The sequence below is a fragment of the Prionailurus bengalensis genome, chromosome E2 (assembly GCF_016509475.1).
Source record: "Prionailurus bengalensis isolate Pbe53 chromosome E2, Fcat_Pben_1.1_paternal_pri, whole genome shotgun sequence".
Lineage (NCBI taxonomy): Eukaryota > Metazoa > Chordata > Mammalia > Carnivora > Felidae > Prionailurus > Prionailurus bengalensis.
Genome location: NC_057352.1, coordinates 15327570 through 15345330, shown reverse-complemented (window position 1 = coordinate 15345330; position 17761 = coordinate 15327570). Strand labels below are relative to the sequence as shown.

The 17761-nt window shown below is 50.7% G+C and overlaps 1 protein-coding gene across 1 annotated transcript; it reads left to right on the top strand.

Moving 5' to 3' along the window:
• Nucleotides 1–770: 770 nt before the first annotated feature.
• Nucleotides 771–17200, top strand: ACP7 (acid phosphatase 7, tartrate resistant (putative)). The gene is made up of 13 exons (XM_043598969.1): nt 771–861; nt 1634–1916; nt 8601–8801; nt 9108–9290; nt 10172–10295; nt 10512–10574; nt 10672–10786; nt 10879–10986; nt 11078–11135; nt 11214–11281; nt 11392–11463; nt 14260–14397; nt 16815–17200. The coding sequence occupies exons 2-13, from the start codon at nt 1796–1798 to the stop codon at nt 16878–16880; spliced, it is 1317 nt and encodes a 438-aa protein (XP_043454904.1). The 5' UTR covers nt 771–861; nt 1634–1795; the 3' UTR covers nt 16881–17200.
• Nucleotides 17201–17761: the final 561 nt, after the last annotated feature.

Genomic DNA, 17761 nt, shown 5'->3' with positions numbered 1-17761 from the left:
CCCACCTAGACCTCAGACCCATTTCTGGAGTTCATGCAATAATAATAATAATGATAATAATAATAATAATAATAATAATAATAAAGCTGATTCTTATCCAGCCTTTATTCTGGGCCAGGCCGGTTCTCAGCCTGAAATTGCCTCACCTGGTTTAAGCCTCACACCCGCCCATAGGATATGCACTATTAATACCTTCCTTTTAGGCGTGAAGAAGCCATGGCTCAGCGAGGTTAAGCAACCGGCCGAGGGCGCACAGCCCAGAAGCGGCACTGTCTTTCTTGGATTTTGATTTTGTGTTTTCAGTGTGCCCCGGGGTTGAGTGGGGGTTGGGGGTGGGGGGAATCCGTGAGCTAAGCTTGGAGAAGGAGGAAGGTGGAAGGGGTTTAGAGGAAGACGAGCCGGCCGGAAGGGATGGGGGAATCGAATCGCCTGGGTCGCAGACCCCCGCGGCTGGCACACGTGGGTACCGCGGGATCTGGCAGCTCCAGGGGTGGGAGCCAGCGTCCGTGCCCCGGGGGCTCCGCAGTCGCGGGGTGGGGCGCCTGGGGGACCAGCTCAGCCTTACCTGTCTCGGCGCTCATCTGGTGGTCAACCTGGAGGTGTTGGCTGCGGTGTACCAAACCTTTCTGGGCCCCCATCACACGCCCCACCCAGGGTGGGGGGGTGGGGCGCCCAGGACCGGCCGGACCTGTGTGGCCCGGGGCCCGGGTTGCCTGGGGAGCCCGTCACCTCGAGAAGGCAGGCTCTTCCGGGGCTGGGACAGCTGTGGGCGGCAGGATGCCACGATGCCTGCAAACTCATAAATACCGCCGCCGCACGAGTGGCCAGAGACGCGCGTGCGGGCAGCTGGCGCCCCCGAGGGTGAGCCGGGGACCGGGAGGGCGTCCCCCGCTCCAGCTCCCGGCGTCCGGGCTGACTGACGGTCCTGGCCCGGCTGTGCCCCGGCAGGTCCTGGGGGAGCTGGAGAGCGAACGGGAGCCGGCCAGAAGGGGCTGGGGAGAAGGGGGGTGGGTATGCAGGTGCAGCGCCGGGGGCGGGATTGGGGTCACCGAGGCAGGATGGGATGCTGGGGAGAGGGCAGAGAGGGCTGGGGCCGCCTCCGGGAGGGTGGAATTCCGGGGGGGGATCTGGGGTTGGAGTGGGGGGGGGGTTGGGGTCACTAACACCAAAATGGAAGGCTGGAGGACCAAATAGGGAGCGACGAGGTCTGAGAGCCGAGTGCAATGCTAGGGGTGGAGGTAAAAAGGTGAAAAAGCTGCGGTGGCTGAGAGCAGGCGGAGTGCTGGTTACGGGGTTGCCAAGGGCAACTTGCTACCCCGAGCCCCCACCCCACTCCCAAACCTGTCGCCGAGAGCGAGCTGCGCTTCACGGCAGGAGCTCTGGGGCCGGGACCCCTGGGTTCCAGTCCCGGCTCCATCACATCCCCGGCTGTGCACTGAATCACTGTTGCTCATTTCCCTCCTGGGTGACACAGGGGACACCCGGTGACACGGGGATCATCACAGTAGCCACCACACATAGGAATGTTGTGAGGCGCCCGTGACTTAATGTATGCAAAGTGCCTAGCACACAGCGAGTCTCGGGACGTCGGGCGGGCGCTTGGTAATGATCAATACGCTTGTTTTCCCTGCAGCATCCGGATAACCGTCCTGCCTCCCTCCCCCCCAGCATTGCCTGCGCTCCCTCCACTCTGCCTCCCAGGCTCTTCGCGTGTTCCTGATCTTCGCGCTGTTCCGGAATCTGAGCTACTGTGGACCCCTCCCCTCCCCCATCTGTCCCTCACCGTCCCCTTACCATGCGCCTCCTTTGTCTCTGCTCGTCCTGCTGCTGTGTGCTCCTGTTTTTCTCCCTCGGAGTCCGAGGGGCCCCAGAGGCTCCCAGGGCCCCCCCTGAGCAAGTCCACCTGTCCTACCCGGGTAAGTTTCTGTGAGCACTTCCTGGGCATTTCCCCGGGAGGCCCCGTGGGTTGGGGGCTCCGGAATCCCATGCCAATTTGTTGTGGGACCTTGGGCTTGCCCTTCCTGAGCCTCGGTTGTCTGCCTCTGTTAAATGGGGTTCCAAGCAGTGTTTCCTCTGGCTGTGTGGGAAATGATTACCGTGTCCACCCGGTGGTAAGCATTCCCCAAAGGGGGCTGCTGTTGTCCCTGCCCATTGTGTCCCCACAAAGCTGCCTCCTGATCCTTGATCTAGAGGCCGTGGTGCCCTGTGGCGGTAAGGCCTTGGACCCTGGAGCCTCTGTACCCAAACTTCCCGGGTTTTAATCCCAGTGTAAGTAGTTTAATCGTACTTACCTGCTGTGTGACCATGGGCCAGTGACTTAACCTCTCTGGTCTCAGCGTCCTCATCTGGACAATGGGAAAATGTTAGTGTGACCTCAGGGCGAGGAGTAAATGAGATATTACCTGTGAAGGGGCAAAGCGGAGCTTGGCCTGTGTGCATCCATGCCTCTCCCACATTTTTGTCTCAGGGCCCCTTGGCACAGCTAAAAATTATTGAGAACCTCAAAGACCTTTGGTTTATGTGAGTTATAGCCAGATATTTGCATCTTAGAAACTAAAACTGAGGCATTTACAAACTTTAAGTCATTTAACGTGAACACTCATAAATCTGCTCTGCATTAGGTAAATGGCATTTTTCATGAGATGTTACTATGCAAAAGAAAAGAAATTTCATGAGAAGAGCAGCACTGGTTTACATCTTTCTAAGCCTCTTTAATGTCTGGCTTCATAGGAGACAGCCAGATTCTCCCCACATCTGCTTCTGCTGCTGTTGCAATAGGTTGCTTTGGATGATACCTAGGAAGAAAATTTGGTTTCTCACGGGCACTTGGTTGAAACAGGGAGGAGGCTTTTTTCATTATTATTTTTTTAATGTTTTATTTTATTTTTGAGAGAAAGAGAGAGAGAGAGAGAGAGAGAGAGAGAGAGCATGAGCAGGGGAGGGGCAGAGAGAATAGGAGACACAGAATCTGAAGCAGGCTCCAGACTCTGAGCTGGCAGCACAGAGCCCTCTGTGGGGCTTGAACTCACGAGAGCTGAGATCATGACCGATGCAGAAGTCAGACCCCCAACTGACTGAGCCACCCAGGCGCCCCTGGGGAGCAGGCTTTTAAAAGGAGTTTCAAATTATTGTGCCCATAGCTTTTCGATCCTGCACCAAATCTCAGCACACAGCCCTGTCTGTCTTTCAAATAATTTTAGCTTTTTATTTTGCAATAATTTTAGACTTATGGAAGAGTTGCAGAGAGAGTGCAGAGTTCCTGTACCCCCTTCACCCAGCTTCCCCAAATGTCAATGTCTTATGTACCCATGGTACCGTTGTCAAGGCTAAGAAATTAACATTGGCATCATATCACTAACTGAACTATGGACTTCACCCATCTTTCCACTAATGTCTTCATTCTAATCCAGGATCCAACCCACGACTCCACACTGCTTCTGACTCTATGTCTCTAACCTCCTCTCTGTAACAGCTCCTGAGTCTTTCCTTGTTGGTTTTTTGTTTGTTTGTTTTAAAAAAAATTTTTTTAACGTTTATTTTTGAGACAGAGAGAGACAGAGCATGAACGGGGGAGGGGCAGAGAGAGAAAGAGACACAGAATCGGAAGCAGGCTCCAGGCTCTGAGCCATCAGCCCAGAGCCAGACTCGGGGCTCGAACTCATGGACCGTGAGATCGTGACCTCAGCTGAAGTCGGACGCTTAACCGACTGAGCCACCCAGGCGCCCCTGTTTGTTTGTTTTTTTAATGTCCTTGACACTTGAGGAAGAGCGTGGCCTAAAGGTTAGTTGCAATGTAGAACCTGAAACTCACAAACACACTGCTTTGGCGTTTGTTGACCAACTGACCCAGGACAAGGCACTTTGCCTGGAAGCCTCTGTAAAATGGAGCAATGATAAAACCCATCTCATGGTGCTGCTGTGGAAATCCAGTGGGATGACAGCTGTCCCTTGTTTGGCCTGCACAGTAACAAGAGCAAATACACTCTTACTAAGTCCCTCAGATAGATAACTCACTTCACCTCAAATTGGATCTTATGCTGTAGGTACTATTGGTACTCCCATTTTACAGGAGCATAAACTGAGGCTCGTGGAGGTGAGGAGTCTGACCGTGGGTCACGCAGTCTGGAATTTGAACGCAGGCAGGCTGGCTCAAGAGCCTAAGATATTTGTTTGAAAACTTTAACTTGTACTCATTACAAAAAATTTTTAAAATATATTTATTTATTTTCGACAGACAGAGCGCAAGCGGGGGAGGGGCAGAGAGAAAAGGAGACACAGAATCCAAAGCAGGCTCCAGGCTCTGAGCTGTCAGCACAGAGCCCGACGCGGGGCTCGAACTCACAAACCGTGAGTTCATGACCTGAGTTGAAGTCAGAGGCTTCACCGACTAAGCCACCCAGGCGCCTCCCCCCCCCCCCCCCCCCCCCCCCCCCCCCCCCCCCCCCCCCCCCCCCCCCCCCCCCCCCCCCCCCCCCCCCCCCCCCCCCCCCCCCCGGCTTGTACTAATTTTAGATTTAACAGAAAATTAGAGTTTCCTTCTCCCCCGGTTTCTCCTAGTGTTATGTTAGCGTCTTACATAATTACGGTCTGATTATTAAGCCGGGAGGTTAACATCGGTACAATACCATTAACTGAACGAGAGACCCTGTTCATATGTCAGCACTTTTTCCACTCGGTTATTTTGTCATTCAACATTTAGTTGTTCTCCTTAGTCATCTCCAACCTGCCAGTTGCAAAGTCTTTCCTTGTCTTTCGTGCCCTCGACATTATTTAGCACTGAGCAGTTATTTTGTAGGGTAGCCCTCATTTGGGGCTGGTCAGGTATTTTCTCAAGATTAGGATGAAGTTATGTGTTTTTCTGGCAAGACTATCACCGCTGCGATGTTGTGTCTTTCCCGGTGCCTGTTATCAGAGAGTTCATGATGCTGACACAGTTTATGGCTGTTACTGAGGCTGTTATCCTTCACCGCCTGGTTACAGGGGTGCGTGCTGGGTTTCTCCAGGGCAGGATTTTTATTCTTCCCTTTGTGGTTAATGAGTATCTTGGGGGAGATTCCTTGAGACCATGCAAATGAATGTTTCTCTTGAAACTTCCTCCAGCCAATTTTGGCAGCTGTCAGTGGATCTTGCCTGCAACAATTGTTAGGTGGTGTTTGCCTAATTGTGACTTTGTAACTTTCTAATTCCCTGTCTCCATCTAACGAAACCTTTCTGTAGGGAGAGCTGTTCCTTCCCCCCTTCATCCATCCATCCATCCATCCATCCATCCATTCATTCATTCTTTTATGTCAGTATAGACTTACAGATACCCACTATTCCATCGGTTAAATATATAGTACTATTGTTATTTACTTTGTGGCTCAAACTGTCTCGGATTTAGTCTTCTGGATTTCTTTCAGATTGGCTTCTGTGTTCTTTCAACAAACCCCCATCATTTTTGGAGCACTTCCACTTTTTCTGGGATCATAGGTTATTCCAGGCTTATCTTGTATATTTCCTGCCCCATCTTTGGAATCAGCCGCTTATCCAAGGAGCCCCAGTTTCTTTCACTGGAGAATGGGTATTTAGAAACTAAGATCTGAGCACTCGGTGTGCTCGCGGCTACCGAGGTATCATTGCTTCTAGGCCCTTTCACGAACAGAGCTAGGCAACATGTGTGTGTTACACGCGTATGCACACATCTCTATTTTCGCGTCTATCTGTGTGTATACGCTACATACCATGAGATCATGCTGATACCTCTGATTCTATTTTTTTTTTTTAAATTTTTTTTTTCAACGTTTATTTATTTTTGGGACAGAGAGAGACAGAGCATGAATGGGGGAGGGGCAGAGAGAGAGGGAGACACAGAATCGGAAACAGGCTCCAGGCTCCGAGCCATCAGCCCAGAGCCTGACGCGGGGCTCGAACTCCCGGACCGCGAGATCGTGACCTGGCTGAAGTCGGACGCTTAACCGACTGCGCCACCCAGGCGCCCCATGATTCTATTTTTTTTTAACATTTATTTATTTTTGAGACAGAGAGAGACAGAGCATGAACTGGGGAGGGTCAGAGAGAGGGAGACACAGAATCTGAAACAGGCTGCAGGGTCTGAGCTGTCAGCACGGAGCCTGATGCGGGGCTCAAACTTGCGAACCGCGAGATCATGACCTGAGCCGAAGTCGGCCGCTTAACCAACTGAGCCACCCAGGCGCCCCTGATACCTCTGATTCTAAATCAAGGATTTATTTTGGCCGTTTTCTTTCCTTGTTTGTAATTTCTCTCGCCAGCATTGAGAAACCTACCTTCCACTTCTACAACATGCTTACTTATTTGCTCCACGCGAGTATGGGCATAAAGCGGTTCCGGAGAACATTTAGTAGGTGACAACGTGTGTGTGATCCTTTTCCTCTGTAGTCCTTTTATTTTTTATTTTTCTGAAAGGAGAGAGGTTTGGGGTTTTTTTTTTAAGGTTTATTTTATTTATTTTGAGAGAGACAGAGACAACGTGGGTCAGAGAGGGGCAGAGAGAGAGGGAGATGGAGAATCCCAAGCAGGCTCTGCGCTGTGGGCACGGAGCCCGCTTTGGGGCTCCAACCCATGAAACCTCGAGATCATGACCTGAGCCGAAACCAAGAGTCGGACGCGTGACCGACTAAGCCATCCAGGCGCCCCTCTGTCGTCTTTTTAAAAACATTTTTTTATTACTGAAGTATAAGTTGACATCCAACATTATATTAGTTGCAGGTGTAAAACATAGTGATTGGACAATTCTAGACACTACTCAGTGTTCACCACGGTAAGTGTAGTCGCCATCTGTCACCATACAATGTTATTACGATATAATTGACTATATTCCCTGTGCTGTACTGTTTTCATCTCGGTGACTTATTTATTTTATCACTGGAGGTTTGTACCTTTTCTCTATAGTCTCTCAGTGTCCGGTCGAGACCTAGTTCCCGTGGTTACCCACCCCTTCGGTGTGGCTACTTTATTCACTTAAAAAAAATTTTTTTAATGTTTATTTATTTTTGAGAGACAGAGCGTGAGTGGGGGAGGGGCAGAGAGAGAGAGAGGAAGACCCAGAATCTGAAGCAGTTCCAGGCTCTGAGCTGTCAGCACAGAGCCCAACGGGGCGCCCGAACCCACAAACCGGGAGATCATGACCTGAACTGAAATCAAAAGTCAGGCACTTAACTGACTGAGCCACCCAGGCGCCTCACCCCTGTTCACTTTTTAAATATAGTTACCTCCATTGGTCGGTATTTATATTCCATACTGGCTTCTCCCCACATCCTGGGTGGCTTTAATTGTTAGTTTATTTGGGGAGTGCGTGAAGGAAATTTGAAGCGGGACTATAATTCTAAGAGTCTTAGAATTATAGACTTTCCTGCTCGGTTCCTGTCCCCCCCTTTTCTACCCCATCCACCCCATGTAAGTAACCCATCTATTTCCTTTCTGCTGTATCCTTCCTGTATTTCTTTGGTAGAAACCAGTAGATAACTTGTGTATATCCTCTTACATGAAGAGTAGCTGACTATAGGCACAAATAAGGGAGGGGCAGAGAGAGAGAGGGAGACACAGAATCCCAAGCAGGCTCCAGGCTCCGAGCTGTCAGCACAGAACCGGGCGCAGGGCTTGAACTCACCAACCGCGAGATCATGACCTGTGCCGAAGGCGGACGCTTAACTGAGCCACCCAGGTGCCCTGACATTTAAGAATTTTGAACTGTCACTTAAAAGTTTGGATCTCTGGGGTGCTGAACAGGGTGGTTCAGCCTGTTAAGGGGCCAGCTCTTGATTTCGGCGCAGGCCATGATCTCACAGTTCGTGGGATTGAGCCCCGCATCCCGCTCTGCGCTAAAGCATGGAAAACCACCACATAGAGACTTAGTCTAGAAGTTGACAGATTTCGTGGCACTGGGCCCACATGGTGGCTGTCACCAGAGCCAGCGATGGCCGCCCCTTTGAGATAGGGCAGGGTCTACAGTTGGCCACACACACCATAACTCCTTGCTGCCTTATTCCTTCCATCTGGCCCTTGTCTCCGTTTATATTACCCAGCAGGCTTCTAGACATCTAAATTTATAACCCCCAAATAATATCAGGTATGGGGGTGCCTGGTGACATTGGGGAGCCTACTTGGGATTCTCTCTCTCTCTGCCCCTCCCCAGCTCGCGCTCTCTCACTCTCTCTCTCAAATAAATTAAAAAAAAATTTTTTTTTAAATCATGCATGTAAAGTGGCACAAGGTCTGCACAGAGTGAATAATGATATTAATAATGTAATCCCAGCTGCACTGTTGCAGGCGCTTTACTCGTATTTACTCACCTAAGCCTCATCAAAACCCTGTAGAGTAGATATTATTGTCATTCTACCTTACAGATGAGGAAACGGGCTCAGAGAGGTGAAGCGACTTGCTCAGGGAAGCACAGCTTAGAAACGGCAGAGCCGGGATTGAACTTGGGGAGCTCCGGAACTGTGTCCCTTGACTCCTCGGTGTTCAGGAGCTCTTAGTTATTGGCCCTCGCTCTCGGTGCATCCTTCCCTTTCCCCCCTCTCAGCCCCCCGCCCCCCCCCCAGGCCTCACCGCCCAGCCCCACTCTGTTCCTCTCTCCCTAGGTGAGCCAGGCTCCATGACGGTAACCTGGACCACGTGGGTCCCCACCCACTCTGAAGTGCAGTTCGGCCTACAGTTGACGGGGCCCCTGCCCCTCCGGGCCCAGGGCACCTTCAGCCCCTTCGTGGATGGGGGCGTGCTCCGGCGGAAGTTCTATATACACCGAGTCACGCTGCGGGGGCTGCTGCCGGGGGTCCAGTACGGTGAGAGGGGCCCCGGACCCAAGCGTTGAAGGGAGCAGGAAGAGGAGTGCGGTGTAGACTAGAAGCTACTACCACCAGCAGGGGGCTCGGGCTGGGCTGGCAACTGCTCTGTTTACCTGGACCCCATTGTAGGAGACCTTGAAGATGAAAATGGAAGGCGCTGGGGTCCAGGGCCGGGTGGACCAGAGGCACGGGTCAGAACCCTTCGATCCCCCACCGCCTCCCCCCACCAGCTGAAGGTGGATGGCGGTGGAGGAGACGGCCGGGGGGGCCCCTCGCTGACCACGACCTTTCCTTTTCCCTCAGTTTACCGCTGCGGCAGTTCTCGGGGCTGGAGCCGTCGGTTCCGCTTCAGGGCCCTGAAGAACGGTCCCCACTGGAGTCCCCGCCTGGCTGTGTTTGGGGACCTGGGGGCTGACAACCCGAAGGCCTTACCCCGGCTGCGCAGGGACACCCAGCAGGGCATGTACGATGCTGTTCTCCATGTGGGTGAGGCATCGGCAAGGGTGCGCCCAGAGGTGTGGGGTGGGGCGTGGGTGGGAGGACTGTTGAGGGGACCTGGCCGGGGCCAGTGTGGTTCTGAAGGGACCGGGGATGCGCCTGACCTTGGCGATGGTGTCTATGGTTAACCAGAACGCCCGGGTGAGAATCCCAGGTCCCAACACGTAGAGCGTTGCTTTTGTCCTCTGCGTTACTCCCCTGTGACAGCTGAGACTGGGTCAGAATTCACGGGACTGTCGTCATGACTAAATAGTTGACATTGCCCAGCATGCTGTAAGTGCTACATGTTCATTGTCATTATCATTGCTGCTGTGGTTTCAAGGGACAGGGAAACAGATGGGAGATGGAGATTGGGGCTGATAAGGTTCAAGGCCGCAGACTCTGGAATCAGACTCTCGGGGCTTGATTCCTGGGTCTTTACTAGCCAGCCTTGTGACCTTGCACGGGCCCCCTGGGCCTCAGTTTCCCCGTTTGAAGTGAGGTCATAATAATATCCACCTCAGAGGGTGTATTGAAGATTCAGGTGATCAAGAATGTGAAGCATTTGGAACTGTGCCTGGTACGAAACCAGTATCAGACCGTGTCGCTCTTAACATCGTTGTCCTGGGAGGGGACAAGAGGGCGGGCAAAGATGTGGGCCGGTGTAATCAGAGCACAGGAGACCAGCACGGTCCTGCGGGGGGGCGCTCAGACCAGAGGTTCGGGAAACAGTCCCAAGGGCACACGTGGGTGGGTGTGAGGTAGGGATCGGAGAACCGGGATGGCTCCGAGCCAGAGTGACAGCCGACTGAGCAGCTGTCTCAGTCCTGGCAGAAGGAGAGCCGGAGAGCCGGGCCTGGGTCCTCACTCTCTCCCCGCCCGCCCCTCAGGAGACTTTGCCTACAACATGGATCAGGACAACGCTCGCGTCGGCGACAAGTTCATGCGGCTCATCGAACCTGTGGCCGCCAGTCTGCCCTACATGACCTGCCCTGGGAATCACGAGGAGCGCTAGTGAGGGCCGCGGGCTTCAGGGTGGGCGGGGGCCTGAGCGGTGAAAACGGATGTGTCCTTCTTAGTAGTGTCTCACCTTAGTCCCTCGTGCTGCAGCTGCTGATTGGTGGAGATAAGGGCTAGGCTGGGAGCCAGACCCAGCCTGGAAGTGGGGAGGTGGGGGTGGGACCGGAGAACCCAGAGTCTCTTCCCACCCCTTTATTTCCTTTTATCCAGCAACTTCTCTCACTACAAGGCTCGCTTCAGCATGCCGGGGAACAACCAAGGCCTGTGGTACAGGTAATCTGGGGGGCCTGGGGGACTGGCTTCCCTCCCCCGAAGGGCGGGAGATGCAGAGGAGACCCCGCCTTCGACCCATGCCCTTTGACCCCTCCAGCTGGGATCTGGGCCCCGCGCACATCATCTCCTTCTCCACCGAAGTGTATTTCTTCCTCAATTATGGCCGCCACCTCGTAGAGAGACAGTTCCACTGGCTGGAGAGCGACCTCCAGGTAACCTGGCTGGAGGTCCCCTCTCATCCCCTGACCAGCCTGCCCTCCCCTCCCCTCTCCCTGCCTCTCTCACTCTGGGCCCTTCTCTCCAGAAAGCCAATAAGAACCGGGCGGCCCGGCCGTGGATCATCACCATGGGCCACCGGCCCATGTACTGTTCCAATGCAGACTTGGACGACTGTACGTGGCACGAAAGCAAGGTGGGGACCCCCTCCCCGGGGGCGGGGTGCCGAGCGCCACGGGGGGGGGCCGGCCCGATTCACCACTCACCCCCTCTGTCGCCCTGCCCAGGTTCGCAAAGGCCTCCTTGGCAAGTTGTATGGGTTGGAGGACCTTTTCTACAAACACGGTGAGTGACCCGGGGGAGTTCCCCGCCCCCTGATCTCTCCAGGGTCAAGGGGCTTGACCCCCACTTTTTCTGTCTCAGGGGTCGACCTGCAGCTGTGGGCTCACGAGCACTCGTACGAACGGCTGTGGCCCATTTACGACTACCAGGTGAGGCTCAGGGAGGGCCAAGGGCCCGTGTGGCTGGTGTCGGTGGACCCCTGGACGCCCCGGGGTGTGGCCTGTTGTGACGTGCCCCTCCTCCTCGCTCCCTCCTCCAGGTGTTTAATGGCAGCCGAGAGATGCCGTATACCAACCCCCGAGGCCCCGTCCACATCATCACTGGATCTGCTGTGAGCAGGGCGGGAAGGGGGCGCCTTCGGCTTCTGGCCTCTTGACTTTCATCGCCTCTTGTACTGGCCTCGGTGCCACGTGCTTTGTATAGTCACCGTCACCAACTCTCAACCCGAGAGCGTAGGTGCCCCTAGTAGCATGCCCATTGTACAGATGGGGAAACAGAGGCACAGGCAATCAGATGCTCGTTCAGTAGTGGGTTCCGTAAGTGGCAGGGGTGGCCCCGGTCCCCGGATCATCCAGAGGCACCGGGCTTATTATTATCCTCATCGCACCTGAACTCCAGACTAGTCCCATTTCCCCGAACTTCTCACTAACGACCGCCCCCTGTTCCGGGATCCCACACTGTGTCCAGTATCTTGTGTCTCCTGAGTCTTGTCCCATCGGTGACGGTTCCTCCGTCTTTTGTTGTCGTTTATCCTTCACATTTTGGAAGACTCCCGGCCAGTTGTCTGGCAGGATGGCCCTTGGGTCTGGGCATGTCTGATGCTGAGCCTCGGGTTATGCATTCGGGGCAAGACAGTGCCCGGACGTCACCCAGAAGTGATGGTGTGACCGGGGGTGACGTGCCGTCTGCGTGTCTCATTCCTGGAGGTGTTTCTCTGCGTCACCTGGTGAAGGAGGTGTCTGCCGGGTTCCTCCACCGTGAATGTATTATGGCTCCCTTTCTAATTAACCAGTGTCTTCAGGGAGATCCTTTGCCGCCATGCAAATATCCCGTCTGTCCTCAAGCTTTCACCCACTGAGTGTTGAATCCCTTGGCGGGTCTTGCCAGCAAGAATTATTACTGTGGTGTTCTAATGGGGAGCTTCTATTTCCCGCGTTCCTCCTAGATTTATTAATTAGAAGCCTCCCATGAGCAAAAGTTGTCCCTTCTGTTCCATTTATGTAGTTAGTTATTGATTTATACCAGTCTGGACTCACGGGTAATGATTCTATCCTGTGGGCGATAATCTGATACGACCGCTATTACCTTGCTGCTCCTGTTTGGGCCACTGGGAAGGCTTCCGGTCAGGTGCTGTGTTTTTTTCCCACGTGCCCCTGTCATTTGGTGAGCACTTCCTTATTTTTTGGCGCTCCAAGGTGCTCCAGGATCATCTTGTGTTTTCCTGCCCCCCGCCCTCTGCCTTGCAATCACTCATTTCTGCAAGGAGAGAGGGCTTGTTTTTTAAGCCGGTTCTTACAAATCAGGACGATCAAAGTAAGAACCACTTGTGACAAAAATTCAAACAGTTCAGGGGGCAGGAGGTGAACGCCAGCCCTCCACACCCCTTCGTAGTCCTACTCTGTTGTTCTGGCTCTTGGATGGCATTTTAGAATGTTCTCTGCATGTACAACGGAGTCATTGTCTTGATAGAGATGTGTTACTGTACTGCCCACTTTTAAAAAACAACTTGGATCATGCTTCATACCCTAGGGGTTCTCAGCTTTGGTGCGCATACCATGGGGAAGTTTTAAAACTCCCATGTCTGGGCCCCACTCCACAACAAACACGAGAAGCTTCGAGAAAGGGGCCCTGACATTGGCCCAGTGTTGGCCACCACCTGGAGCAGGAAATAGACTGTGGTCAGCACCAGAAGACTCCTCCTCCTACGTGATCACTGTTCTGAACTTTAATCAGCACAGATTGGTTTTTTTCTTTGATTTTAAATTTTGACATTCCTTCAGACTTCCAGAACAGTTGCAAAAATACAAAGACTTTCCATATCCCCTTTACCAACATTTCCCAGGTGTGAACATTTAGCTGCCTTTGTTGTAATCTCTACGTTATTTTATTTGTTGTAGTTATTATTCTATTATTAATGTTTTATAATTTTATCTTATTATATATAATTATTACTAATATATATTATTACTCCTGGAGAGATCATTTGGGACTCTGCCAATATCTGGCTATTCCTCAAACTTTCACCATTAGTTTCACGATCTACTGATGATTCTTGCTTCCATCTGTTATTACAGTGATGGCTGCTTCCATCCATTATTATAGTGATGGCTGCTTCCATCCGTTATTATAGTGATGGCTGCTTCCATCCGTTATTATAGTGATGGCTGCTTCCATTTGTTATTATAGTGATGGCTGCTTCCATTTGTTAATATAGTGATGGCTGCTTCCATTAGTTATTATAGTGATGGCTGCTTCCATCCGTTATTATAGTGATGGCTGCTTCCATTTGTTATTATAGTGATGGCTGCTTCCATTTGTTAATATAGTGATGGCTGCTTCCATCCGTTATTATAGTGATGGCTGCTTCCATTAGTTATTACAATGATGGCGGTCCCTCATGGTCTCTGCTCATGTCGCCTGGTGTTCTGCTGCTTGTAGAGGATGAGCACACCCTCTCCCCCAGGCACTGGTGATTTACAAAGCTCTCTTGGGGAGTCTGTTGTGCAGCCAGTGTTGAGACCCACCGGTTTTTATCTATTTTGCATTTTCCCTTTTATTATACATCTTGGCCACCTTTCTGTAGAGCCCCGCTTTGTGATGGCTATGCTATAATTTATTTAACGGACCCCCACTGATGGGCATTTGGGTGACTTCCAGCTCAGGGCTTTTACAGAAAATGCTGCAGTGGGCAGTCTTTTCCAGCCATGCACTTTTCTAGAAGTCAGAGACCCAGGGCACAGGAAGCCTGGCTGGGTCAAAACCCTCAATGCTGAGCATCAGTGAGGTCAAGTCTTAACGGATTTTGCCCTCCTTGGGGGCAGGAGGGTCCTGGCCCGGGGGGTTGTTTCTGCTCCTTGCGGGTCCTCCACCCTCCCCAGCGCTGGGTCTGAATGATTCTGTCTGGCAGGGCTGTGAGGAGCGGCTGACCCCCTTCTCCCTCTTCCCGCGGCCCTGGAGCGCCTTGCGCGTGAAAGAGTACGGGTACACGCGGCTGCACATCCTCAATGGGAGCCACATCCACATCCAGCAGGTGTCCGACGACCAGGTCAGTGAGCAGTGGTCCAATCACCTCCCTGAGAAATCGGGCCTGGCGTGTTCTGGAGTCGAGTGGTTAAAAACAGGGACTTCAGGGGCGCCTGGGTGGCTCAGTCGGTTAAGCGGCCCACTTACTCTCAGGTCATGATCTCCCGCTTTGTGAGTTCGAGCCCACGTCGGTCTCTGTGCTGACAGCTCAGAGCCTGGAGCCTGCTTCGAGTTCTGTGTCCCCCCTCTCTCTGCTCCTGCCTTGCTCACCCTCTGTTTCTCTCTCTCTCTCTCTCTCAAAAAAAAATGAACATTAAAAAATTAAAAAAACCAAAACCAAAACCAAACAAAAAACAAAAACACACGGACTCCAGAGCTGGAAATCCTGGGTTCAAATCCTGCCTCTGCTACTTACCAGCTGGATGACCTCGAGCAACTTATTTCAACTATTTGAGCCACAATTTTCCCATCTGTTAAAGGGGATGATAATAGTTGAATGACTTATGATAGAGAAGTGCTGAGAACAGTTTCCCAAACATGGTAAATTCCATAGATGTTTATCAACATGAAGCAGGGACTGAAAGAGGTGGGAAACCAATATGACATGTGGGTGGTTGAGACGCCTTAAGGTTAGATGCACCCAAATAATCACGGTTCACCATTTTTTGCCACTGTAATTTTAAAATAATAATTATGATGATGATTTATTGAGCACCTGTTGTATATCCGATGCTGTGCTAGATGCTTTCCATCTCGTAGTATTTGAATCACGAGAGCCATCACATGGGGGGGGGGGTTTCTTTCCATTTTACAGATGAGATAACTGAGGCTTAGAGACAGGAAATAATTTTCCAAGGGTCACACAGCTGGAGGGTGACAGAGCTGAGATATGACCCTAAAGACCATATTCTTTTCTTCTTCTTCTTCTTCTTTTCCCCCTCCCCCCTCCTCAACTATGTTCTTTTTATTATAAATAACTTCCATTTATTGAGCCCCACGCGCTCCGGGGGTAGGCTTATGTGTTATCCCATTCGGTTCTCCCAGTGTGTAGAATATGGGAGTTAAGGCTCAGAGTTGGATAACGTGCTTACAGTCATGGAGAGAGAGCCGTTGCACTGGGATGTGAGTGAGGTTTGTCTGACTCTGGGGTTTGTGCTTATAATAATATCCTACACTTATGCAATCCTTGCCATGCTCTGGGGCCCCTTCAGAAACGTCCTTCGGGGTGCCTGGGCGGCTCAGTCGGTTGGGCATTGGCCTCTGGGTTTCAGCTCGGGTCATGATCTCACGGTTCATGGGTCTGAGCCTCAGGTCCGGCTCTGCACCGGCAGAGTGGATCCTGCTTAGGATTCTCTCTCTCCCCCCCACCCCGGCCCCTCCCCTACATGTGCACACGCGCACTCTCCCTCAAAATACATAAACTTTTAAAAATATAAAAAATAAAAATTGGCGCCAAAAAAATAAATAAAAATAAAAAATGATAAAAGTAAAAAATAAAAATAAATAAAAATAAATCATAAAAATAAGTAAAATGTAAAATAAATAAAAATAAAAAATAATAAAAGTAAAAATAAAATAAATAAAAATAAAAAATAAAAAAATGATAAAAGTAAAAAATAAAAATAAATAAAAATAAATCATAAAAATAAGTAAAATGTAAAATAAATAAAAATAAAAAATAATAAAAGTAAAAATAAAATAAATAAAAATAAAAAATAAAAAAATGATAAAAGTAAAAAATAAAAATAAATAAAAATAAATCATAAAAATAAGTAAAATGTAAAATAAATAAAAATAAAAAATAATAAAAGTAAAAATAAAATAAATAAAAATAAAAAATAAAAAAATGATAAAAGTAAAAAATAAAAATAAATAAAAATAAATCATAAAAATAAGTAAAATGTAAAATAAATAAAAATAAAAAATAATAAAAGTAAAAATAAAATAAATAAAAATAAAAAATAAAAAAATGATAAAAGTAAAAAATAAAAATAAATAAAAATAAATCATAAAAATAAGTAAAATGTAAAATAAATAAAAATAAAAAATAATAAAAGTAAAAATAAAATAAATAAAAATAAAAAATAATAAAAGTAAATAAAAATAAATAAAAATAATAAATAATAAAAATAAGTAAATAAATAAAAATAATAAAAGTAAGTAAAAAATAATAAAAATAAAAATAAAACATAAATAAAACATAAATTTAAAAAGCCCTCTACAAATAATCTCATTTCATTCCTACAAGATCTATGATGTACGTCCTATTACTATCATGCCCGCTTTTCAGATGAGGAAAACTGAGGTTCAGAGAGGTCTAGCAATTTGTCCGGTCTCACACAGCCCATTAAAGGTAGAGCTGGAATTTTAATCCAGGTCCCTGGCCCTGGAGTCTGAACGTCCAGCTGTCATTACCTCCTTTGTTTCTGTCCCTTGCAGGACGGGAAGATTGTGGACGACGTCTGGGTGGTGAGACCCCTGCTTGGCCGGATGATGTACCTCTAGGCCCAGGGGCAGCCCTGGTCAGGAGCCCTGGGCCTTGCTGCCTTGGCTAGTGTGACCGGACGCTGCCCAGGCCCGGGTGGAGAGTCAGGGCGGGCCTTGTCTCCCAGCCCTTCTGAGGCCCCATGTGGGGTGGACACAGCCCTCGGGGAGCTGGGGCCGCTCTCCCCTCCTGGAGAGGTGGGGGTGCCTCTGGCTGTAACGAGAGGGCAGGTGTACAGGAACCGAGTGAGGCGGGCGCTGGGCAGCCCTGCTCTCCTGCATAGCACTGACGGGGCGGGGCGCCCACGGGGCCTCTGGAATAAAGAGGCTCATCGCTGCGACTCTGCACTTCCGCTGGGGGTGCCCCCTGGCCCGTCTCCTCTCCCTCCCGCGCATCACCGCCCGGAGTCAGCAGGGTGGGCACGGCCGTCATGACACCACTCTCCGGCAGGTGGCGCTGGTGACTCTCTCCTGGGTGGGCCTTCCGGCCCAAGGCGTACCAACCGGTGTTGCTTTGTGCCTCAGTTTCCCAGCCCAGCACTGCTTAATCCTGGAGGGGAGAAGTGTTAACACTCCTAGTGTTAGTCCTAGTCCGTGTAAGCCTCCAAGCTAGTGGTGCTTACACGGACCTGCCTGTTTTTTTCCCCTTTCCCCTTCCTCTTCTCCGCCCCCTCTGTCTCCGCCCCCCCCCCCCCCCGACGATTATTTACTGGGCGTCTACCCCCAAAGCAGGGAAGGGCCATGAGGGGGGACACTTGCAATTTTCACCAGGACAATCAGGGAGACCTCACTGAGAGGGTGACATTTGATCTGAAGGAGTCAGAGGGAGTAGCCACAGGACCAGAGTGTTCTGGGCAGAGGAACGGCCAGTGCAAAGGCCCTGAGACAGAAATGTGGCTGGC

What these genes read in the sequence shown, in the direction of transcription:
- ACP7 (XM_043598969.1), top strand. Translation starts at nt 1,796, where the DNA reads ATGCGCCTCCTTTGTCTCTGCTCGTCCTGCTGCTGTGTGCTCCTGTTT. An exon ending in GGCTGGAGAGCGACCTCCAG is followed by an intron (nt 10,787 to 10,878) that starts GTAACCTGGCTG and finishes CCTTCTCTCCAG; the next exon opens with AAAGCCAATAAGAACCGGGC. An exon ending in ACATCATCACTGGATCTGCT is followed by an intron (nt 11,464 to 14,259) that starts GTGAGCAGGGCG and finishes TCTGTCTGGCAG; the next exon opens with GGCTGTGAGGAGCGGCTGAC.